Source organism: Uranotaenia lowii, unplaced genomic scaffold (assembly GCF_029784155.1).
Source record: "Uranotaenia lowii strain MFRU-FL unplaced genomic scaffold, ASM2978415v1 HiC_scaffold_169, whole genome shotgun sequence".
In the NCBI taxonomy this organism is placed as follows: Eukaryota; Metazoa; Arthropoda; class Insecta; order Diptera; family Culicidae; genus Uranotaenia; species Uranotaenia lowii.
The window spans coordinates 22,859-50,294 of NW_026597732.1; the positions used below are offsets into that span (position 1 = coordinate 22,859).

Sequence of the window (27,436 nt, forward strand, 5' to 3'; positions counted from 1 at the left end):
CAATTACACATATCCAATGAACACTTATTAATGGTTTCTCGTTTTTTTCTCTCTGTTGTTCCAATTACAGCTGCCACAAACAGAAATCGATGGGCTGGACCCAAACTGCAGGCGGTTTCGATTGGAAAACGGCGAATCGTTGGCGGAGAAAGACGAGGTACGTAGGAAAGCTATTTGTAATTACACGTCTAGTCACAAAAATTCTCTTATGCAGTGACTTTAAACTTTCTGGGGAAATAACACACAAGTCAGAAGAGATTTAATGAGGCAAAAAAGGGATTTCAACCGTGTCATCTTTATTCAAACCTTTGAGGACTGTTATTTGGTGGTTAAAACTTGTTCAACACATTAGAAAAATCTTGACTTCCGTTACCAATTAGTCAAATAGTTCTGTTCATTATTCATGGCTCTGAACAAAGTCCCATTTCCGCTCGTTTTGCTCCGGAAACTTTCCGTTTACGGAACACCTGTCGTCGCCCGGCTCTGAAGCATCGTCTGAAGGAAGTTTTACATTTTCGCACTTCTGGTTCTCACCTCAAAGTACCTAATGTATAAATAATTAGCCAGTGACAGAGCTGGTACCGCGCATAATTTAGTTTCCCCGTTGTAACAACATTAAACTTGCCACCTGTAAGGAGAGAAAGGTAAGGTTTTCCACCTGGTAGCTTCCAATGTGCCTTCTCGTTACCAGACGGCAAACATAATTAACTTTCGCTTATGCGGGTGGAAAGATTGTACCGTTTACCGGTGATCTAAAATTATCAACAGGTTGAAATTAACTGTTCTTGACAGTTGTATTTTACGGTTTGTGGTTAGAGCTCTTGATAACATTTGCCTAAACAATCCTGGCTAAACATTTTCAAACGCAAGAATGTTAAAGGTGGAACATTCAAGCGCTTTAAGCTTTAAAGAATCTGAGCTTTGGAAAGGACTGTTTCAATGAAATAATATTGAGGTTTTCTTTTCGAATTTATTTTTACGTGAACAATCGATTGTACATAAAAGTTGCTAACGTATTTGATCAATTTCCATTTCCCAGGTGTTTGGCTCCCCTAGTACCCCGATCCTGGAAAATCCTGAACATCAAACACGATGGTATTTCAAATACTTCCTAGGAAAACGTAAGTATTAAGAGAGTACTGCCACGAGCAGCGACGTGTGGAAACATGTTGATGTTGATTAATTCTGTGGTGGTTCAACGGCTTTAATTACAATTTTCTTTCGCTTTCGTTTTCATAACATTTGCCCACGCCTGGCCGCTCGTGTCGTTAACAAATTCGGAAAACGTGTTGCTGCTTAACCCCTTTCCAGTTCACCAAAACTATGTCGGCATCGACGCGGAGAAAAATGCCTATTTTTTATCCATCGTGTCCCAGGACTCCGGTAGCAAATGTATGCCGCTGTACCGGGTGATGCTGTTCCGGAAACAGGTACGTGTGCGTTGGGATGGTGCGTGGTGTGGCCACTTTTGGATGGAAATTAAACGGTTTCGCTGCTCTATTAAAGGAGCCATTTCCAGGGTCGAACGATGGTATGAATACCCGGTTGTGTGTTGAATAGCCTAGTTGAACCTGTGCTGGTAACAAATGCTCCTCTGAGATTTTCAAATGATTCATGAAATGAACGAACAAGAAATCAATGCGTTCAATAAGCCATATGTCAGCGACTGAAGAAAGAATACGAAGATTGACAAACTGTTAATTTTCTTAAAAGTAAAAAATATCTCAGCACATCACATACGCAAAAATGTTATCTCATCCTCATTTAAATTTTTAAAGTTTATAAAGCTAAGAATTGGATACATCTCGAGAATGGTTTGATGTTCGAGAGACATACGATCGCAATCGATTGTATCGTTAGTGATTGACTCGACACTGCTCAACATTATCGGAATTTTTCTATTATGACATGATCCATGACCGATCTTTTTGCTTTGGGATAGTGATCTATAATAAATTTCGCCATTCACAATAGAGTGTCCATTCCCGGAAATCCCGATCGGGAGTAAGTAAAATTTCAGTACCAGTTTGTAAATTAAATTTTTTCGGTTTGTTTTGAAGATTATCTGAAACAGATCCATGAAAAAGCTAATATTATCAATCACCATGCATCGAAAACTTATCGTCAGTTTCCTTTCCAGATATTTTCACGACTTTTATTGGAAAAATGGGTCCTATTCAGCAAAGAAATATTTGATCTACTTTGATATAAGGATCAAATTTTTAATTTCATTTTCCTAAACATGATTTTGTTTGTCCGAAAACATGGTATTAAAAGTTGAAAACTAACAATGAATTCAAATAAAAAAACCCGATTTAATACACTTAACAGTGGATTGGAGGCTTTCTTACAGAGTGTAAATTATGTAAGGAAACATACTACACAATGATGGATACCTTATTTCTGAATAATATATGATTATTCTATGAAAAAAGATTATGATTAAAGTAAATCGAAACAAAAATTACTAAACTCAATATAAAAAAAGAGGGCCAGAACGATTTTTGGAGGATAAGCGAACTGATATTCAAGGAGTTCATCTACTATCAAAATATTTCAAACTGTTCAAGTTTGAGAGCCACATTTATCGACGCACACTAGTAGTCTAGGGGTTAGCCTCCTAGATTCTCATGCTAGTTGACGTGGGATCAATTCTCTGCTGTTTGTTGAACTTTTTGTCAAATTTTCGATCGCCTCCGTAATAAATTTAGCGATTGCTGGCTACTGCTGCTGAGCAAATGACTACCTTTTTTGGATATTTTATGCAAACTTGTGTTAACATGATTATGGTTGAAGCTCTATCATGAATTATGCTCAACTAACAGAAAAGGAAAAAAAATACGGATTAAAAAAACAACTCCAAAGTCGAAGCAGTTTCCTGTGCAACCCCTTTTTATCGACGACTGAATCTAAAACTGAAATATAAACCTGAATTCGTAATCTGAGTTCTGAATCAGAATCTGCATTTAGAATTCAAGTCTTGAGTGAAAATTTTGAATTTAATTTTTCAATATTAGTTCAGAATCCGAATCTTTAACTGATGTCAATTGTAAACTCAATTTCTAAATGAGAATTTCAGTACTAAATCTGCATTCTGCATTTGAATTTTGAAACAAAATTATGAACAAAACTTTTAAATCGATCTGAGTTCTGAGTCTGAATTTACACTTTCTGATTCTTTTCTCAATCCGATTGATGGATCTGAATCTGAGATTGCAATTTGAATCTGAATTCTGAGTTCAAAACATGGAACCTGATATCTATTCTGAGTTCAATTTATAGTTCTTAATAAGAATTATGAACCTGACTTCTAAACTGATTTTAATTTCCATAAGCATTTGAATTTGAAATCTGAAATAAGAATGAAACTTTTCCATCGAAGTTTTTCTTATGAGTTCAGAGTACAAATCTGCACTCTGAGCCTGAACTTTTTTTTAAACATTTTATTCCGATTTTTTAATCTGAATCTGAGATTTTAATTCGAATTTAAATTTAGAATTCGAATTCTGAGTTAAAATTTACAATATTAATTCTGGATCTGAATTTAAACTCTGAACCTGATCACTATTCTAAATAAGATTTATAAAACGGAATCAGAGTTTTAAATATGACTTCTAAATCGGAATCTAAATCTAATGTTTGAAGAAAAATTTACAACCTAAATTGTAATGCCATTATGTATTGACAACAAAATTTCAAATTCTTAATGAATGAATTAACTAAAGTGGATCTGGATGTAATATCTTAAGTCTGAATTTGAACCAGAATTTCGCAAATAAAAAGGTTATTCAGAATCTGAATTTGTATTGACGTTCTTTGAATTCAATAATTGAATTCTGATATTGGATTGTGACTTTGAAATTTTAATACTATTAGAAATCAATGATAGCATGCCGTTGAATAAAAAAAAATCAGAAATTCTGAATATGAATTCGAATTTAAATTCTAGTCCTGAATTTGAATTATGAATCTGAGTTCAATGATTATGAATTCTGAATTCCTTTAATGTGAATTAAGAATTTCAATCTTATACTTGATTCTAAATTTTGTATTTTAATCTGATTCGGAATATCGAATCTTGATTCTGAGTCTGTCATAAGTTAATGTTTAAATGCAGTGCTCGATCCTTATCATCTGAAAATTTAAGCTTTAATATTGAACTAAACTAAGCTAAAAAATATTGAACTAAATAAATCAGTTTATTTTGAATTCGATCATGGCTTAAGCAATTGGTTAAGAACTAAGAAAGCTGAATGAATGGTAAATGGTGAACATGAAATTCGAATTCGAATTTTGTGATCCAAAATATCTTTTAATAGATTCCAAAAAGAAAAAATAAATTTTCATAAAATTAAAGGGCAACTCTTGGTAATTATAGTTATGTCATCTCCGTCGAGGGACGGAAATAATATGATAATGAAAATTAACCGAATTGAAGCTAATAGAAATTTATAAATTGGGAATCATTTTCATCAATGCCCCTACAACAGATAAGTCGAATTGTAGAGGCAACAAAAATGTTCAAATTCAACGAAAAGGTGATTTGAAAACGGGTGAGAATAACCACCCACTGTAAATAATGTAATTACCTACTGCATATACAGTAAGTTCATAATACTCACGGTTCTCAGATTGGAAATCATTTTTGTTCCTGTCCAGTTAAACAAAATTTCTTTTCTGGATTTATTGGACCTCACAACCATGGACCGTAGGGGTACGAGCATGTAAAATCTTCAAAATAGGTCGTCTACCAAAATACATATTTCCGATCCTCTTTGTTTTTATTATTGCTCCGATTGAGTATGGTTATCCATCGATGAAACTAAAACGAGAAGAAAATCACCCCGAAACCCCCCGGAAAGTTCCATCAATAAAAAACATTATTACTAATACATACTTTCTACTTTCCTGGGAAAAAAAACCGCCACATCAGCCTGGTCCATCGTTCCGGTGATTAAACGGCCAGATCCGGGGGTGTCCGTCGCAAGGAAACTCCGTCGCAGGAAACTCCGTCGCAGCAAACAACCATCAGATCGCACTTGAATTTTTGTTCACTATGACGTCTCTCGGTTTTGTTTTGATAAGTTTTCGTGAGGGGTACGTTCACAGAAGTGGGTGGAGGATGAGTTCCCTGTTGATAGGTGTGTTCAGTGTTATTTGTAAGATAGGTTTATTCTTATTTTCTTTCGTAAGAAATCAAATGCAGAAAAATTGGTTTTCACGTACGTTGTTTACATGAAGCGTTTTCTAGTCAATTAGGACAAGTTGAGCTTCATTGCGTCGAAAATGTTACTGTCATGTTTTTTGTCCACATGATACGTTTTTCGAACATAAGGATGTGGTGTAGTTTCAGCACGTTTCAGTGCGACAAACCGATCGATGTTTTGTGAAGTTTATTTAGTCAAAATTTGTCATATGAAGTTTTATTTTACTGAAAAAAGATGTTTTTTAAAGAAATTTAACTCACATGAAAATGCTTGCTGCATTTGAATTTCAGAAGAATTCCCATTGACAGTAGGTTATTATGTTTGATTTTAATCAGGATTCCGAATCTAATAATGATTGATTTCTGATACTAAATTTTGACCCCGTGATTTAAAATCCTTTTAGGAATAAGTGACAGCTTGCTGTTAAATTCATGAAAAAATCTGAAATTCTGATTATGGAATCAAATTCTGAATCTTAATAGCTTGATTGTGAAATTGGAATTTTATAAATGTGAATTGAGAACTTCAGATTCAAAGATTTAGATTATAAATCTGATTATAAATTTTACTCAAGTATTTAGATTGGAATAAAATCATGCAGTTATAAGTTCATTAAAAGTCCTGAATCGGAATTCCATTTAAATTTTTTTTTCATGAATAACAACAACTGTTGTCATCGAAAAATTGTATCAGTAAGGACAAATTTTGAACAATTTTTATCAAAACTTGCTGAACCATGGGGCCTGAAGAACATAATTTTCAGTTTTTCCAGTTGTAGTATTTATATAATCAAACCATTTTTTTCCTTAATTTTTAAAACATATTTTTGCTTCATAGCTAAATTTTTTATATAATTTTTGTTGTAATTGTTATGTAAATAACTGGATATAAAAATTTTTGTAAAAGAAAACTTTTTAGACATATGTCAATCTGGTGTTGTTTTTTTTCGGCCCAATTTTTTATGCAAATTTTTCAGAAGCATCTACAGGTGGGGTTGAGTTTTAGAGGCTTAATATAACTTTCCAATCTGAATCTGAATTCTTAATCTTATTTTTAAATTCTAATTTAAATACCAAACAGAAATAAAAAACCTAAACTAAGTCTAGCCAAACCGAATCAAATCTGTCCTATCTAATCTGAATTTTTACTTTCATATGGACTTCGATTTGAATTCAGAATGTGAATCCAGAATGTGAATTAAGAATTATATTTTTTTAATTAAAAAATAATATTCAGAATTCATATTTACAATTTACCTTCATTCATCTGAAACGGAATCTTTTCTTTGAATTTTTATGTTAACTCAAAATGTCAAGTCTGAACAGAACTCTGACTTTACAAGATTCCTAAATATGTATTTTTTTCAAAATCGATATCGATCGATAATGGATCGCGATCCATAAGTTTCGAATCCTTAGTCCAAACAGTAATATGCACAGCGGTAGAATTGATTTCATAAATAAAAGTTCAATGATGAATTCCATAATTCACACACAGCGTATTATTGATAATACATTCGTGACTCATTTTTAACTCCTGAAGGTAGGCTCATTATTACATCGAAGATCATCGTGCCGCGTTCTTCGAACAGAAAAAGAAACTTATTCGAAACGGCGAAAATTTCAAATTTTCTACCATCAGCAAGCTTTGTCCAGTACACATAAACCTTGGATGGATATTAGAAACAACCCCTGCCCATATAGTTATGAAAATAACCTCGGCAAAGTTGGGTGGAAAAAAATATGTCAGATCTGAATTCTGAAACTGAAGTATGATTCTGAATCTGAATTCTGATTTGAAACATTGTGTTTATCTTAATTCTGTCTAAGCGCGCTGTTCTGTCGACGCTCGGCTGGGACTCTCTAAATCATTACATTAAGAAAAAACACTTCAAATTTCAAATTTTAGTGATAAAAATTATATCAAATCTGATTTCTGAAACTGATTTATGAATCTGGATTCAGAACCTTATCCCTGATTTGAAACTTCTTCTCAAGCATAATTCTGTCTTGGTATGTTGGTTCTTTTTTTCTGTGCGGCTGCGCTGTTTTGTCTACGCCCGGCTCTCTGAAGGTAAAGCTGCGGTTGTTGTTGCTATGCCCAAAGTCGCCATTTGCTGTATCGAAAAGCGATGAAAAAGGAGAAATCAAAAAAGAGCCAGAGAATATCGGAGGGACCGACAAACCGCAAACCGGCCAAGGCACCAGAAAGGTGCAACTGAGTTTTACCATCAACATATTTCAAACTGGTCAAGTTTGAGAAGCACAATTCTCGACGCTCACTAGTGGTCAAAGGGTTAGCTCTCTGAACTCTCATGATGGATGTCGTGGGGTCGATTCTCGGCTGATTGATGAACTTTTTGACAAATTTTCGATCGCCTCTGTAATTAATTTAGCGATTGCTGGTTACTGCTGCTGAGCAAATGGCTACCTTTTTTGGAGCCAACGTAAGCAAGATATGTTCTATGGAATAGAAAATTTTTAAACAATTTTGTTTTTTTTTGGTTTTGAGATAGGACCTACAGGAAAAAAAATGCAATTTTTTGATACTAAATTCATCAAAATCGTGAAACCTAGAATAGGAGTTAATGTGTTAAGAACGTTTTTATGGAACATACAAATAAACGGACATCATCGTAACTCGTCGAGCTGAGTCGATTGGTACCTATAAAGTGGGGTCTTGGACCCTTAATTAATGATATCCCCAACTGACCGTTCCCTATGCCTTTCTGTAAGAAAGCCAAAAACACAATGGGTAGAATTTGAATGGTTCGTTTTGCAATAATCATCGTTTAGTTTTTCCGATTCCGTCATACTTATCGGCCAAAAAATACACTATTTGTAACAAATGAGCAATTACCGGAGAATTTACGAGATTAAATGCATAACTTAAACTTTAATTCTTAAAGTATATCCAGCTTATTTCTTTCGTTATTGGAAAAAACTTTCTCAGTTCTGTCAATTTTTTTGGCAGCAAGAAGCTGACAGTTTTGTAGGGTGATACTCATACACTTCCAAATCCATACTCATACAAATCCAAAAAATACAAGATTTTCGAAGTACGCTGATGAACTTACTGCACCTTTTTCGAATAACGAGCATGTAACTAAGCCATTATTGGTAAAAAATATTTCGATGGAAATACCTTAATCTCTTAAAGAATCCTCTTAAGAGTATATGTAAAAAAGGAATCATAATCAATAGTATGAATATTTAAATAGTTTAAAAATAAATTCAATTTATAAGAATACTGAAGGGGGGGAGGGGGGGGGGGGGTGGGGTGAACGATTAAAAAAACCATAAACGCACATTGCGTTAAAATATCATTTTTTTTTATTTTATCCGGGAACCCGGAAATTCCCAGGAAAAGGATGCTCAGATTTTTCGTATCCTGGGTTACAAAAATGTCCGGGAAATGGACACTCTAATTCACAACATTGAATGAATATCTGCTGTGCTATGACGAAATGACTAATAAACCATTTTGTGTTTTCACCAATAAAAGCGATTTCCTCTTTTAGCTTAACTTTCATTACTACAGGATTTTTAACGAGATATAATCTGTACAATCTGTTCTAAAATGTATCAGAAATATAGCTTTTCGGATTACAACTCCTTACTTTGCCTACACAAGTTTTAAACACACATTAGTCACTTTGCTTATGCTTATGCTTATGATACGACGATACGTACACTGCCAGATCTTGTCAGCATCCCGGTGAATAGTAAAAATACATTTACTATTCATCTTATCAAGGCCGGGCCCACTGTGCAGTATTGGACGCAGAGACGACTGGAACCAGGGGAGGAAGAAACGTGGACATCAGTACCTTACGTTCCCATGTTCATTTAATATTTATTCATTGGGAGCATAGATGCACAGATATTTCTATGCTCCTTGGTGTTGGGCCTTGCAATTCTTCCTTCAAGGGATAGAAATGAGGTTTTACATAGAGACCAAAAATTAACAATACAAAAATTAAAGAAATTTCTTCAACCATTATACACTGTTTAGTTCTGGGTTCTTGTACCTTCATCTCAGGTCAACGACCATGGTTATAGCGCTATTGCTCGCTTTTGAAAAGATTTGTAAGAGCAGATAAATTATTAATACAGCACCGAAATCTTTAGAATTATTCCATTCTAAAAGATTTCAGCATCAAAATGGAATACACACGCATTTGAACACCAAGATTACCTGTTTCCTGCGATTGAAATAGCGAACTAATGAAATCATAAACAACTTTATAATTCACTGCACCTGCACAATTCCAATCAAGCCAATGCAATGCCTCAGAATTTTTTAAATATGTTTTGCAGCAATGTGTTTCAAAATTGCGTATTTCAAATTTTTATATGCGTGTCTTTCAGTAACTTAATGATTTACTTACAATCCCAGCCCAGGTGCCTATAAAGTGACAAAAAAAAACGCGCATGCAGTCTGCTCAAGTGGATGACAGTAATAAATAAATAATTTGTTTTTATGAGGAAATATTTTTAAAATGTCATGAGAAATAATGATGAGTGAAAAAAAACTGATTTGCATCAAATATTTTATTGATCAAAGCAACCGATTTTACTAGCTGCTGAAAATAAGCATAAGAAAAAAAAAACTTCCGAAATCTTTCGGATGAGGAAACCTTTCGTATTAACCGGATTTCAGTACAGTACAGCAGCTAAAGCCATAGTAGAGTAAAGGTATCCAAAGTATTGCAAAAAAATCGGAAAGCTCTCACCGGGATTTCCTGTCTTTGCCGTCCTTGTCGACTGCCGTTCTCCGTATTGAAGCATTTAAGTTGTTGCAGGTCCAACTTTTCCTGCCACAAATCACTCGAACATTTTGAACTTCACTCCACACATCAGTTCTGATTGACACGATAAAACAAACTTTATATTTCTTCCACATTCCACTTTCCATTAGGAAAATAGGTAATTAGAAAAAAATTAAAACTACAGAGCAACGAGCAGACAGAAAAACGCGTCCGCACCCGAACAAGCCCTACTTGGAACTCCTTAAATACAAATTAGTCACTGCGTAAAAACGCAAATTTTGTTTTAACGATTATACGCCGAAGTATCTAATGTAATCGTTCTAACTATAGTAGGATGTAGGCTTGTGTAAACTTCCGATTCAAAGAAATTAAACAATTTTTGCGATTGCATTTAAATGGCCATGCAGTGTGTTGGAACTTATTCAGGCATATTCGAGCGAAGAGGTAGGTATCTTTGAAGATTCCGGAGAGTTTGAAAAGATGTTGGCAACAATAAATGAGAAATGAAATATTTCATCGATAAGAATAAAGTAACTACACCAACTAAAAAATTTGTATGAATTTCTACCAGCTGCGATCGTACCTAAACCAACAAAAAACAGGCTGCAAAAGTGCGAACAAAATATGCCAACGTGAAGAGTCATGCACTTTTCAACAAAGATTTTTGGGAGATGTTCGGCGGTAGAATGCATTTTGAAGAATCTTAACTTATTAAAATTTTGCTTTTATTTAATAAACAAATTTTTGCTTATACATGCAAAATATTTCATTTTAAATTCAAACTCTCAATGTTTTCTATATGAGATCATTGTGCACGAACGAATAATTTTAACCCATGCTTACATGATATTTTATATTTTCCATTAAAAAAATACATTAAGAAAATAATATCAAACAAATGTATTGATTTTTATAAATTTGTTTCTCTTATTCCATCATCAAACAACTCCACACTCAAATACTTCTGCTAAATTTGATTTTCTGGAAAATTATTAAAGATTTTTCACTTGTTGGTAGATTTTGTTATTTGTGATTGATTCAAATAGTTTGGGAATGCAGTATAGCTTCTATTAGATTTTTAACAAATATTTTTCAGGGTGATTTGCCAATAATTGTACAGCTTAGCAGATGATTTTGATATTTATGCTGAATTTAAGTCGTTTCAACTTGATTCGGCTGAGCCCGTACAGAATTGTTCAACAAGATTCAAACATCATAATTGAAACAAAAATCGCTAAAAATCAATTACCTGTGCACACGAAAATTTGATATCGTGTCTAATCTGCCGTGTTAGGACGAAGTGACATAGAAACCATTTTGTGTTTTCGCCAATAAAAGCGATTTTCTCTTTTAGCTTAACATTCATTTAAAAAAATGAAAAAAACCTTGTTTCTGAAAGTATATAAACTTGTATGAATTTGCGTATCAAATTTGATAAAATTAAAAATTATCGCTTTAAAACTTTCACAATTATTTCTATTGACACCCACCCCTTTCCCCCCCATTTCCTAAGATGGGAGGGGTATCTTCTCTACTTATCTTTTAAAATATCATCATGTCTAGATAGGTATATGTCCTAAATTTTATGAAAATCACTACAAAATTATTAGAACTGCTAGAGTTTTCCGTATCTCCTCCATGGATTAACGGATATTAGTCACATCGGTGTCAAAATGGCACATTTGCCACTTCGTTTTTCTGGATTTACTCGAAAACTATATGAAATATTAAAAAACTTTTAAGAGCATTTGAAAGATTTTAGAAACTGTTTTCTGATTGAACTGTAAGATGCAGGAAGATGTTTAACGATTTTTGGCGATTACAGTAGTTTTCAATCTTATAACACTTCACTGTGAAAATAACGAAACTGTGAATTTGGTGAAATTTAAAATTGAAGTGACAAAATGTATTTTTATTATCTTAAATGATTAAATGATTATCCTTAAATGATTTTTTTTTAATTTTTATCAATGGGATGATTTTTCTTGATGTAAAAGGATGTCAAATCTCAATTCGATAGTGTTTATCTAATTAAAATTAATTATTTATGTTTAATTTTCCATTCCTCACAGTCGTTATCTCTTATGCTGATTTTAAAAAGGAATTCAAAGATAATTGTATGACAGAATTATTTTCCGTTAATTTCATAGTTGAATATTTAAATTTTGACACACTGAAAAGATACCTTTTTTTTATTTTTTTTTTTCAGTTTGCCCTACTTAGACTTTTAAAGTGTGTTTCTTGAAATTTGATTTTATGATCCTTTTCTTTTAATATGTTAAAAAAATTCATCTGAGTCCATTTTACATATTTTGAGGCAATGCTAGAAAAATTGCATCTTGATCAAATAAAAATAATCAATTCAGACAAAATTCAAGGCTGTCGAATCGGGATTGCACATGGCACCGTCTGAAATAAACAAATTTAAGAAAACAGATAACATTTATCCCTTTTTAAAAACGCTTAAACTCACTCATATCTTTCTATGACTCGCATAACAAACAAAGTTTGTTTTTTAGAACGGTTAACTAACCGAACCAATATCAACACTAATATTAACGTGGCGTTGGAATACTTATGTCGATTTTTACAGTTGTTTTAAAAATCCAAATGACGATTTTAAATACTACACAGCTAAAGTAAGCAGTTCAATGACATTTTCATATTATTAAATACTTATTTACCATTACATAAAACATTAAAAAAAAATTATGAACAAAGACGCTCTACGCTTTTGAATGAACATTGAGGTCTTGGAAATGATCTTTGAATGATTTCTAAAAAAAACAATGATAAAATCGAAACAATACCTGTGATAAAATCGAGTGTTCATTTGGCGGCTATTGAAAAAAATCTAACAGAAATAAAATTGAAAAACTACTGTATTGATCAAAGCGACTAGTGATAAAATCGATTAACTACTGTAATGTCATTTGAGTATGGCAGAAGCCTAGCTCACACTGGTATAACTTTCAACATATTTCCATCTGTATATACTACAGTTTTTTTTCTAGAATTCTTTTATTTTTTGAGTTCGCGATTTGTTGAAATGCCAAAGTCAAATTACAAAAAAAAATGAAAATAAAAATTTAAACTTTGAAAATTAGAAGCTATAGCAAGAAAAAAATGTTAAAGAAATGCTTCGCACTTCAGAGTTAATGTGATTTTAAATCTACCAAAAGTTCACATTTGAAATTTTAGAAGATTGACTTAAAAAAAACTAGATTCAGAAGAAATGAGCACTCGTTAAAAAAAGTTCATAAAATAGAAAGTTTTTCATGCTTTCTCGTGAAAAATATTTCAAACTTTTGGCAATACTAAAACTAGTTACGTGATTTCTTCTCGTTTTCCGATCGCGTTAAATTTTGAAGGGTTACTATTCGTGAGAGTTATCAAGTTTTATTTTTCCCAGATAAAATATTTTTATTGATTAAAAGTAATAGCATGATATAATAGTTTAAATTCGGAGCATATCAAACATTCTTAAACATTTTTAACTGTAAAGCAACCTTATCAAAACCTAAAACACAAACTTATTTTCTTAGAGAATTGAATGTGTTCCCACTTCATATCGTTAAAATAGAAAAAAATGATTTCAGACAAAAAACTCAATTTTAAAACTCCGCTCTAAAATTTTTGTTTTTCGTTACGAAATTTGGTATTATTTTCCCTACCGAAAAATATAATGATGGAAAATAGTTCTTTTCTACAAAGTTTTCAAAACAGTGACGAAAAGTGCTACTGTTTGGATTTGGAGGGGAATAAAGTTCGTTTCTTCTGGTTGAAAACCTCAGTTCTGAAGGATGCAGTATTGCAAAAAATTATGTATGCCTCTCGTTGCTAAATTCGATTTTTTTTTTCAACACTCAGGATAATTCTTGTTGGATAAATTTATGACTAGAGCTGAAAAAATCATCTTTTTCAACTGGTTGCAAAATATTAATTGATTATCTGTTCCAAATTTTCTCATCCAAAAATTAAATCACTAGTTGATTTTCGTCGTGCAAATACTGGAATTCTTCAAATACATTTCACCAAAAAATAAAACAATCTGTGAAACTCAATCATGATAATGGGGCGTTCATAAGAGGAAGGCGAGCTTGCTATGAATTTATTCCACGAAGTATCTCCAGGGGTCTTTTGAAGTGATAAATTTTTGCTCCCCGCTCGGCAAAAACATTCTTCTGTGGGCAAACAATTTTAAAAGCAGATGATTGAATTTCGATGAAATGTATGCGCTGTTGAACTGTCATGTGTGCTGCTAGGGCGTTAATCGGTATTTTTCTACCGGAGACATTTCACATCCTTCCGGAATGTGTCCTAAAACAACATGGGATCAATACATTCGGTTTGCTTATTTGTGGTGAATTATGCACCTCCGTCGGAAGATTCTTGTATGCAACAGCAGACTAAAATATAATTAATTTTGATTTTGCTTTTAATCATTCTATTTTCGATTATCATTTTTTCAAACGTCTAGGAATTATTGCCTTATAAATTTTCAATAAAAAAATTATCACGAATGCAAGGAAATAATATCCGAGCATACAACACAGATGTCAAGAGCTTTAATAAATAATCCATGCTTTTCAACTGGGCAGCAAAAATTGGAAATATACTGCAAAGAATTGCAAAACGTATTAATTCTTCTAGAATGCGATAGGAGAAAAAAATATCCAATCCCAATCGTTTTTGTTGCACAGATTTCTCATATCCGATTAATATTTATCACAGCTTCACGCAACCATGCTAGTTCATCATCAATCCGAAATCCCCAAACGGCCATCCAGCGCAGCGGCCGTTCATTAAAAATTAAGCTTCGTAATTAATCCGGGGCCGTTTTTGCTATGGGCGCCGATTTTCGTTTACGTAAACCATCTAATAAGCCAGTTTTGATGTTATTCTCGTTTTTTTTTCTTCCTCCTTCGACGGATTTTTGGTTGCCTCGATTCCCAAAAACAGGGCGCCCAAAAATTGGCCCTCCCGTACAATCCGCAGCAGAAGATGACGGTGAAACAGATTCTGTCGAACTTTGCCATGATGGACGGAAGCAAATCGCCCAAGGAAGTCTTTTCCGCGGACATCCAGAAGGATCTGCTGCTGCTGGAGGAGCAGGAAGGTTCGGTAAACTTCAAGTTCGGGGTCGTCTACATGAAAATCGGCCAGACGATGGACGACGAAATGCTGAGTAATGGTGAGTATTAATGGGGGAGGGATTTGCGAGTTTCAATATTATGGTGGTTAATGAGGAAAAGACTAATGATGCAGTAAAAATTGTTGGATTAGTGATTATGAAAACAAAAATGATCATTTGGTCATTCAAATTGGAAAAATATGATATCGAAAGTGAAACCTTGATTTTGGGGGAAAAATCAACTTGCTGTCTCTCGTTTTCCGTCATACTACCTAACAGGGCAGAAGGAAGAACTGATTCATGGGGGGGTTATAGTGATTGATTGTAGTCTATGATTTTTTATGAAAATATGTAAATTTATCAATCTTTGTTACAGAAAATATTTGACGAGCGGTTGTCAAAAGTAACATCTAAGAGAAGATGAAAAATAAGAAATCTGGCAAATGACCAATTTTTTTCCAAAAATGATCAATTTGATAGGCTCAGAAATCCTTGGTCAATGTGTTTTTCGATTTTAAAAATAATTGGCCGTTAGGTCAAACAGTTACCACCATGCTGAGTTGATTATTTGAAAAAAAAAACCTAAGTTAGGAAGGAGAGATGAAACTTAAACCCTGTCTAAAGGCGGAGTTGGGAAAATACGACAACAATTCGAAAAATATGCACAATGGATAGATAAATCTAACTAACTATAAATCTGTGCTTTTAGGTTCCAAAATTTAGAAATAATTGGTTGCAGTTTGTAAAAACTATAACCGAAAAAGTACTGAAAGTCAAGTTTCTCAGCTTAAGAATATTTTTTTTTTAATTTTTTCTTCTCATCTGTGAAGTTATTCGTAGTACAGGAGATGTTTGTTATCATAAAACTAAGCTTCTGTGAGTTCTTTAGCAAAATAAAAAAAAATTGGGTTCTAGAGGGTTAAATCAGAACTTTAGAAAATACGGCCTAAAATCTTTAACATGGTTAGCTGAATTTGAAAAATGAAACTTTAAATAACAAAATATTGAATTCTGTTAGATTAGGCTCATTTGATTTGAATCTTAAATAATTTTTTTTTCTTGAAAGTTTCCAATTTATTTAAATAAAACCTTTATCTATGCTCAAACAACAAAAAACTTTATCTTCCAAACTTTTGAGCAAACTCGAAGGAGTTGATCATATTAATGATAATAAATCAAATTTTCAGGAATAAATGAAAGTGATGAAAAATTTTCGGTTCGATTCTGGATTATGCAAACTTGATCCAAATTTATGTTTTTTTTTAATTTGATATTTGAAAAATCTTTAATATTGATAATAATAACCGATAAAATATAGCATTTTGTGCAAATATTTCAGATGAAGATCATCTACACATGTTTCTTTATCAGAAAATATTTGTCCATTAAAAAGCAATTTCATAATAATTATCCTGTGCATGAGATTTTTTTTAAATATAATTAAGATATTTTTTTTCTTAAAAACGAAATAAAATGAATTAAAATTCAACTTTATATTTATGATTCTTCGCTGAACAGAGCAAACAAACTAACTTTAATAAAAAAAATTTAAATGTGAAATTCAATATGCAAACAATTTCATAAGTTTATGATCTTTTGAATTTCTCAACGAAATAGTCAATTTGATATTTTTATCTTGATTGTTAAACTCATTTAGGAGCTAAATCATATTCTGAATTTTGAACCTGCATTCTGAATCAAAACTCTTAATCTGAATTAAGCATAAGAGTTTTTAATCCGTTTCCGAATTTCAATACGATTACATCATAATTTAGAAAGCCAAGTTTCAGAGCCTACATTTCTGAACCTTTAATTTAAACTCTGTTGTAAATTGTAGGTTTTAATCTGAATTCATTATTTTATTGATTTATTTCAAATCTAAATAGTGGATCTGAAAAAAAAAAAAAATTCGAATGATGAATCTGATCCTGAGTCTGAATATGAAAATAAAATTTTCTTTTTAATGTTCGGAAATTTAGGATTTTACCAAAAATAAAAAATTAACCTATGAAAAGAAAATGTTTATCAAAATATGGAAAATATGAATAATTTTTAGTAAATCATGAATATAGTTTGATATGAAAAGAAAAAAAAAATCAACCAGGATTTTTAAGCAGTCTTTCATTTCAAATTTCATACTCGTGCTGAAAATCAAGAATCCTAAGCGCTGATACGGAGTTAGAAATATGAAAATAGAAAAACAAATTTGTGTTTTGGAATGTGGATTTAGAAACTTTGAAATTAGTTTAATGACATCCAAAATTAAATATTCAGAACTGAATTTCTAGAAACAAGTGAGAAAATTTTTAAAAACTGTAGCAGAACTCTGAACTTTGGATGGGTTTTCAAGGTTTTGGCATAAGTTTAGAGTCTAGATTGTTAGTCTTGAATAACCTTATTAAATCATCGGAATTTGATAACAAATTTTAAATTTTAAGTGTAGAGTAAAATACCTTGCTTGCTTTTCTTGGACTCTCATTGGGAGGGAAGGGGGGTTGAACCTTCCATACCCCCCGCCCCCTCCCCTCCGTTCTGATGGCCATGCTACCTAATTTTTTTATTACTAAATTGAAAGCTAACCAAACTTCTGTTGTATTTAATCAGTCATGTTGCGTATATCTCTAAAAACTGTATCCGTTTCGTTTTTATTTTTTTTTAATTTTCACACCACCTAGATTATTTTCGTATTTCCGCACCAGATTGTGTCAAATTTTTTGATGAACATTTTAACTTTTAGTTATGTTAGAAGACCTACACAACTGGTTACACTATCTGATTTCTCAGAAGGCATTTTATTTGAGGATAGAATAATGGCAAGTCAAATTTTATTATGAAATCGGGTTTAATTTTTTTTTCCAAAATTTGGTTATATCTGATTAATTATTTCTTTAACATAGGAAACCTCTGTAGAGATAACTAAAATCTTTGACTTAGTTTCAGATTTAATTTTTAAATAAAAAAACAGAGAATACAGTTTCTAAAGATGGGAAAAAGGATGGAATTCATTGTTAACGAAAAATATTAGCTGATAATGGAACACGTAATTTCCACGTGAAAAAATCTTTAGGGAGTTCTATATTTTTTGGTGTATTTTGTACCATAATTTCTATTGCAGTTTCTTCAAGTGCCAAATTTATAAATAAGTTTAAATAATTAATTAGCATAGAGATTGTAGGGATCTGATTTGAAGCATAAAATTTAAATCCCCTAATTTCACTTTTGAAAATTTGACAGTTTTTTTCAAGAAATTTAAGACTTCAATAAAAAACCTATTCCATGCACTCAAATCAAATAAGCTTAATCTTCCTCTTGAGCAAATTCAATGATTTTAACCATAGATGAAAGTTTGTTCCCAATTATGTTACTTAAAGGTTCATTTTACAAATAAAGCCTTTTAGTATGAAGTTTTCAGGATGCATTTTCAAAAGTAAATTCTTATTACAAAACACTATGAAATTAAAAAAAAATTATAGAAAAAAAAATTTAATTTATTGATTTATTGATTGAGCATAAACAAGTTACCAAACCCCAGAACGAATATTTTGTCGAGTTTTTAATACAAATACAAAAGCGTTTATTTCAATTTCTTTAAATTTCTGCCATCTTAATGCACCTCATTTATTTACGTCGATTATTTTCTACCAGATGATGTATTATGTACAAGATCTTTTCCAAGTAGGGGTCTCTCCGCTTTTTGAAATGTCACCAATAACGGAATGAACATCAGGTAACTTGTCGCTTCTAGAGGGTTTAACACCAAAGTGATTGGGTTCGTGTTAAATCTGGGACTTATCAAGTCGAAAAAGTTGCTAAGCAATTCCAAACCGCTTACTTCATATCGAACTAGATGAATGTCGAATTTGAGCAACATATCTTCAAGAAAGTTGTTAACAAGAAAGATGATCTCTAGGCTTAAGCATACCAAGTTTCTACCACAAGGTCGGGCAATTCAGGACGACTTCTTGAAAAATTTGTAAACAAAAATGCGATTCTGAATAAAATCCAAAACCATGCAAGAGGACAGTGAAAGAATACCTTTAACTGGGAATTTAAAGTTTTCATATAATCAGTACAGTGTAAAAATCGAATCTAAAGATATAAAAAAAATATGTTTATTTTGAAACTTTTTTTAAATCTTTTTTGAACACAAAATCAAAAATTTTTAAAAGAAAAAATTGAGTTTCTTTATTTGTTTTATCAAATAATTTGCATGGGTTTAGCAAATTCGGGAAGTTTTGAAAAAAAATCTGGGTATTTCGGTCATATTTGTCTTGTCTCGAATTTGTTATTGGATTTATTGGATCTGGATATATAAAACAAATCTGGAATAACGGCAATCAAAGAATGAAGATATCTACTGTGAAAAATATACGGATTCACATAAGAGGTTTTACTGAAACCATAATTTTTTGATAATTGTGTAGCTTTTCAATGACATTTTTGGATATTTTATAAATTTTCTGAAATCATTTGAAAAAATAGACCTTAATGTACATATTTGTATAAATTTTAAATATAAAAATACTTAGCATAACTATTCGATGAGTCGAATATTAGGCATAACAGTTTTGGGCGGTATTCGACGCCGAATATTCGGCCGACCGATTATTCGGTACATGTCTAGCTTCTTTCATGTTCATTCAATATTTTTTCGTTAATAGACGGACGATACTGTCCATAACCATAACCATGTGGATATCAAATAAAGTTGAAAATATCATTTTTCTAAGCATCAAATTCAAAATTTCGAAAAGATATTTTATTTTTGAAAAAAAAAATTGGTAGAAATAGGCTATTTGTAACATTTTTAAAATGCAAATTAAATAAAAAATAGGATATAATAGTATTTTATTTCTGCTTTTGAAAACTTATGGAAGCTGAAATTTTAAGTTTGAAATTAAAAAATAATAATCAAATGTCAACGGATATTTGAAACTGAAATCTATCTCCAAAATTTTTTTTAATAAGGAAATTAGTTTACTTTAAGAATTCTAAACTTGAAGAATTCTGAATACAAGTAAAAAAAATCATGCTTCAAAACTGTATTTTAATTTTCTTTGCTGGTTTTTTTTTTCAATTCAGGTCTCAAAACTTTTTTTACCGAATCCGATATGAATTTTAATAAAAAAAATTTCGAAAATTATTTTAAAATTTTACTAAAAACCTGTTTATGATTCGATTTTAATCGAAACCTTGAAAAATGCATTCAAATTGAATATTATTCTGGTAATTCCCATTACCAGAAAACTGACAATGTTTTGTCGACGTAAGCATCAAAAGTACCTTCCAAATGCTTTTGAACGATTTTCAAAACATCGTGTGCCTGTTTATTTTAACTTTTTTTTTTAATCTGGCTAAAGAAAACCCCATAAAAATTTTCTCAATTCAATGTTGATTTTGAAACCTTTAAGAAAAACTAATACAGTACAGGAAAGCGAGGATGATTCATCCTTGAGGTCACTTTATTCTTCAGCTTGATTTTTGATAAAAATTTAATTCCAAATATCAAAATCGAAAAGAATTTTGTCCGAATTTTTTCACTTTATTTACATAATCAAACGAAAATTTCAATTGAGTCTTTAAAATTATAAATTTTGAAAACAATCCATTGAAAAATTTCCATATTTGCCTAAAAACTAACTGGGATTTTTAGCAAAATTTTTTGATAAAAGTTTCGAGATTTGCCCGGTTATGACAAAATCCTGACTCTAATCTTGGTTTTGTATTTTAACTAAAATTATATGCAATTAACATATTCGAATTAATCATTTTGGAGCATGCAATTCATAATAGTGAATCAAATTCATCCGATGGGCTTGTGATATAGCTCAGTTGGCAAGTCTGTTGTCTCCTGAGCCGATGTCCGCGAGTTCGAGCCCAAGAGTAAACATCGAACACAGTTGTACCGGATAGTTTTTCAATAACTGTCCGCCAACTGCAACGTTGATAAAGTCGCGAATGCCATAAAGATGGTAAAACGACTATAATCGAAACAAAAAAAAAAAAAAAAAAAATTCATCCGTCGCAATTTTCTTTAAGATTCATAACTTGAATTACGAGTGAATAATAAAAGTAGGATATACATTGAAACCCAGAAATTCAGAATTCGGAAAAGAGATTTTTGATAGAGGGCTCTGTTACAAATTTAGCATTGTAGGTTCATATATCAATGTGAATATTTAATTTAGCAACTGATTTGTAGGACATCGCAGTTTCATAATTTCTTTTCTTGATTAACAGTTAAATTTTTATTCTCCCTCAAATTCAATTTGGCAACACAAATAAGAAAAAATCTCGAATATAAAATTAAATTTGTACTTATTTTAAACATTTCGTTCTTTCAAAATCTAGATTTTAACCTCAACAAGTTGAGCACAGGATTCTAATTGTTAACTAAATTTACAATGAAAATGTTTTGTTGGTCAAAGAACTTGTACTTAATTTTCACATGAAAATTCAGCTGAATATACATTTTTTGGTTTGTTGTTTAACATCATTTGCATTGCAGACTTTTCAAATTCAAAATTCCTAACTTGATTCTTAAATTTTAGTCAAGTTGAAAAGGGTAGAAAATAAATCTGATTTTAATCCCAAACCTAATTTCTTACTTTAATTTCTAAAAACAGATTTGATACATTTTCTTCAATGCTCAAATGGGAATGCGGGAATGCGTGTTGTTAAAAAAAACCTTAACTTTAGCTTTTTTTATTAAAAGCAAAAAAAAATCTTAAAAATGAAGCTTTCAAAATTCCCTATTCCATTTTTTAAACGTCCTTCTTCCGGAAATTCTGGCTTGAGTCTTTTTTGAAGCAATACGATTTTTGTTTTTATAAATCCAACGTTTCAATCCACTTTGTACCTTTTTTAGGGACTGAAAATGTTTTCTTATAAAGTATTTTGCCGATTACAAATATATGAAATTTACCTTAAAAGTTTTGTTTTTATGTTGAGGTCGACCCGGCTAGTCGTTGGAAGCTGTCTTACAATCAGTTTTTAAATATTGCCAAACTTAATCGTATTTTTTATTACAAAGGTGTAGTTTTTTTTTCTTATTATGAATATTAAAGATGGATAGAAAAGTTAGGAGGGTTAAAGGTTCTAAATTTAATAATTCTGAGCTTTTGGGAGACTAAGAAATTTCTTACTTTTAGCGTAGTTTATATGGTTTCGAAATTAGTTAGAATTTACTTCAAAGTTATGAACTTTGAACAGAAAGGAGTTCTTTTGTTAAAAATTCTCAACTTTGAGGGCATTTCTAATTAAATTTGAAATAATAATATAAACAACGCTATAATTGAGAAAATTTTCAATCTCCCAAAAGCTCAGTAGGGTGATTTGCCAATCGTTGCACAGCTAAGCACTTGATTTTGGTGTTTATGCTGTATTCTAGTGATTTTAACCAAATTCACTCGATTTTTTTTTGTCGATGCACTCATATAGAATTGGTCAACAAGATCCAAAAGTTCAAGTGTTTGGAAAAGGTGACATAAAAAATAAAAAATCATTTAAAACAGCTTATCTGTGCCCAATAGTTGCACAGGCAAATTTTGTGTCGTGCATAATGTTGTCCGATTTTTTCCAATGGTTGCACATTTTAAAAATCAGTCACCAAGAGGTCGAATAGGCTGATATTTGTTACGGAAGCTTATTATGAGATCTTCTAGTTCAAATGCAATTAATTTTTAGACGGCCCCTTATGAGGGGGGGAGGCGTCTTCCACATAAACCGTCCAATGCACTTTCCAATTCCAATTCGGCCTCAAAAAAAAAAAAACACACAAAGCCGCCGGTTTGAGTGTCTGGAATAGCATTTATCACACGTGAAGTTTTCTCAGAAACTCAAATCCACCTCTTAATTTACCCGAAGCCATTTGAGTGGAGTGTTATTTAACTAATTTGCCCAGTGTTGAGCCTTTTTCTTTATATGTCCTACCAACATAAATCTTTATGTCTTCAAAATCCCATAGAATGAACTGAAAGGTATTTAATGCTTGATTTTAAAGTGGCTATTAACAGGTGAAAAAATTAGAGAACGTGATCTGTTTTGCCCCCTTTTACCCCTATGAAGAAGATCCGATTTTACAAAACAAATGTTTTAGGACTCACTTGGAAGTCGATAGATTTTTAAAATAATAAATCTCAATTTAAAACTTGAAAATGGACACAACCACGCCCAAAGATTCAGATCGTTTGACTGATTTATGCTCATGCTATACAATTTTGTATGAGATTTTTTTTTTCGAAAAGTTAATTGATTTAAATATCTTTTTCATACAGCTGAGTTGACTTTGACATTTTTCAGACAATGCAAATTGCCCGACTTTCATATAAAGAACTAAAATTAATTATAAAAATAAAATTAAAAAAATTTTTTTTTTTTAAACATAAGTTTTCAACGAGTTTAATAATTTCAAAACTTCATTTTTAAGATTTGACGGTAGAAAAAAAAGACTTATGGATATATAAAGTGTCTTTGAATTATTGAATTAACTATTAAAATCAACATTGAGTGCAAAAAATGTGAAAATTCTGAGCGTAAAATAATTAATTAAAGCACAGAATTTACTAAAATTTCTAGTTAAACGTAAATATCCACTTATTCAGAAAAAAAATGTTATATCAATAGACAATTCGAGTTGTTTTAGTTGCATGTAGTCAATGAACGTGTTCAATGTTGTATGACAATTTGTATGCAAGAAGAACTTTTCGCATATACAAAAAATTCAAATAAGTTAGAAATGAATTTTGTTGTAAATTATTGATTTTGCCATCCCTAAGAATAATTGTTTGCCAGCATGAGAAGAAGCAAAGTATTTCATGAAAAAAGTTATAACAATTTCGAAATAAAAAATCGTAATCCGTTGAAAACTATAGTAAAATTGCAGGTTTTGCTTTCTGAAGCTTTCAATAATTTCATGACATGTTTTTGCGAAAGTTTTGAATCATCACACTTATTGGCTACGCAAAGCAGTATAATGCGATTCTTATTTTCATCTGGTTAACCAGCTTTCAAATTAGCTGTCAATAAAATATTTACCTTTTTTGAATTTTTTTGTATGACAACGACTATCATTTCTGAAGTACAAGTTAGGTTTAGTTTTTGTTCACATGCAATGTATTGCAAGAACCAAGAAATATTATTATTAAAATTATGTTTTTGAACTTTCAGTACATCTCTGATGGTTTTTGAATGAAAATTTGTGTTTTTCCGTACAAGCCTCCATAAAGTCTGCTTCATTTAATATTGGAACAAATTCTTTTGCTCATTGTGGCGCTCCTAGTGGACGGATTTGGAAACTTTTTTCACCCACGTGTCGGGAAATTCATTACCTTTCACCATGTATTTATGTCATAACACCAAACGATAGCATTTTGTAAACAACCACCATGGAAGCCGAACGGAGAGATCAAATTGTGCACAGTTTTCTTGAAAATCCATTGTTGTCGGCATCGAAGCTAGCTAAACAGCTTAAAATGCCCAGAAATACCGTATGGCGTGTTATCAAGCAGTACAAGGAAACATTGACGACGGCTCGGAAGCCGCATTCGAAGCGTCGGAATGGAACTGTCGACCGGAAACTGCGTGGGAAAGTCATCAAGGCCGTCTAGAGGAATCCCAATCTTTCAGACTGCGATTTGGCCAATAAGTTCCAGGCCGCTCACAGTACGGTGCGACGAATTCGTCTCCGGGAAGGAATAAGGTCATTCCGAGCCAGCAAACAGCCAAATCGGACGCTGAAGCAGAACAATGTGGCCAGAATCCGTGCTCGGAAGCTGTACGACCAAGTGCTGACCAAGTTCGACGGATGTAAAGTCTGCTTCATTTAATATTGGAACACAAACAATTGCGTGTAGTTCAGTCATTTATTAACGAATTCATAATTTGTTTTTCATACAAATGTAGCATTTTCTTTACTCTTTCATAAAAAAAATTAAAAAAATTATTCATTCTGTTTCGAAGAAATTCTCGTACTCGTACTCGTAAAAAACTGTGCACAATTTGATCTCTCCGTTCGGCTTCCATGGCGGTTGTTTACAAAATGCTATCGTTTGGTGTTATGACATAAATACATGGTGAAAGGTAATGAATTTCCCGACACGTGGGTAAAAAAAGTTTCCAAATCCGTCCACTAGGAGCGCCACAATGAGCAAAAGAATTTGTTCCAATATTAAATGAAGCAGACTTTACTAATTCAAAACACGTTATAGTTCAGGACTTAATCAATCGCTTTCAAAACTTTTATTGCTATTTTTTGTTGTAAAAACTACCAAACAAAGTTATTGGAGGTATAAGAATTTATAAATTTGAAATTTCCAAACAAATTTTGCAGCGGAATTATGTACAACAATGGGAGAGGAAGAGATTGAGCGGACCAATTGTTGCACGTTCCAACATATTTTCTGGTTAAGTATGGATCATAATTTTTTTTCAAAATCATGGTGCTAAAATTGTCCTACAAACGTTTCGTATCGAAAACTGATACGAAAAATGTTTTGTTCTGACGTAAAACCTTATTTGCCATAGAAGGAATGTTAAGGTTTTTGTTAACAATTAGCACAAAAATCGCGCGAAAAAAACAAGAAAAATTAAAACTGTCGTAAGATGCACACTTACCAGCAGAAAATATCACAAAAGCCTCATTTCATCAGAAAACATTCCGAATTACATGATTCAGTATTATTTTTGAGGAAAAGTTGAAAAACAGCTAAAATTTTGACGATTTAAGTCATGTTGTGCAACAATGGGATAGGGGACAACGATTGGCAAATCACCCTATTACAAGGAGCTCAGAAAAGAACAGCGGATTTATTAAGTTTATTTTTTTGCTTTTTTTATATGCACATTTATGTAAATATGTGAAAAAATGTGATATCTACAAATAATTCGAAAGCCAATTTTTTATCATAGACATCTTTTAAAGCGAACTTCTTATTTTTATTAAACCCAAATAAATACTTTGGAATTTTTATACTTTTTTAAACTGAGATCTTTAATTGATTAAATAGTTAGCAGGCAATAAGTTATATAAGGATCTGATAGTTTTGATAATAATTAAATTCAATTGATTTATAGATTGAAATATTAAATGTTTACTCTATTTTTTTTTCTTTTACATGTGAATATTTCGCTTGATATTTTGACTGTGGAAGATTGTGCATAAGCTTGAATTTAAAAAATCCTTAAAATTTTGTGCTTACAATAAATCAGCTTATGAATCAAAATTCCTCCATCCTGCTGCTCCAAAATCCCAATAATTGATGTATGCATTGTTAGCATTTTTCTGTGCTGCTATCATAAATATGTATCCGAGACTCGGAAAATAACAAAATTATGCCTCTGTTTCGAGAATCTCGTTAATGGTAACAAAATAGAACATCGCGTGAACAAACAAGCTCAACTCGTTCAAATCACTTGATTCTGCATCTTCCACTTTCGGAATTTTTATCAATAGAAAATAAAGAAAGCTTTTCCGCGTGATTGAGCTACGAAATAACGCATCGATGGAATTCTAATCAATATATTAAAATTTTCCCTCGCTTACCTATTATATGTGTTGTTTTTTCCGCCCTGCTATAAGGCTTTTTTTACCTCATCTAACTTCGTTCCTTTTTCGTCGTAAACTTTTCCAGAGTATGGCAGTGCTGACTTTGACGAGTTCCTGGAACTTTTGGGCGAACGAATACGGCTCAAGGACTGGGAACGCTATCGAGGAGGGCTGGACGTAAAAGGTGAGTACGCAAATAAGTAGGTTGTTACGGAAGAGAGGGCGCCTCAAGGGGAACCCTTTTCCTTTTTTTGCTTTTCAGTTTGGGTTCTATCATTTTCCCATTTGGTTCTCCGGGTTTGTGTCCGTCGTATGGCATCGGTAAAAATAAGCACAATAATGAACGGCCATTTCTCGACGCCATTGCACGGTCAAAAGGTGATGGGAAAACATTTCGGGAAAAAAGTTACCGGGAGCTTTCAAACCGTCATGCCGGCCGCCCGGTCTAGTGTGATCTAACTTTTGATGAACTTGCTTTGTTTGAGAGCAAACGAAAGTGATAGTAACTTTTTCCATTACGTTTTTTATGTTTCTGGGTAATAAAATTTAGCTTGAGTGAAATCCATCATACTTGAAGCACATCTGTATGTTTTCGTTTATATTTTCAAGTTTTCTTCACCGGAAAAGGATTTGCAATCAAAAATTCCTTTTATTAATGTAACTTTCTTCAAACAGGTGACATGACTGGCAAATATTCGATCTACACTGTGTATGAAGGTCACGAGATAATGTTTCACGTTTCTACGATGCTTCCGTTCAGTCGCGACAATCGTCAACAG

At 32.0% G+C, this 27,436-nt stretch overlaps 1 protein-coding gene across 1 annotated transcript; it reads left to right on the forward strand.

Annotated features, from left to right (window-relative positions):
- LOC129759502 (GTPase-activating Rap/Ran-GAP domain-like protein 3) lies at nt 1-27,436 on the forward strand (the record flags this gene model as incomplete). Its single annotated transcript, XM_055756969.1, has 6 exons — nt 1-157; nt 1,040-1,121; nt 1,312-1,430; nt 14,941-15,172; nt 26,743-26,841; nt 27,333-27,436. Coding segments are annotated over exons 3-6 (471 nt in total), but the record flags the coding sequence as incomplete, so codon positions are not given.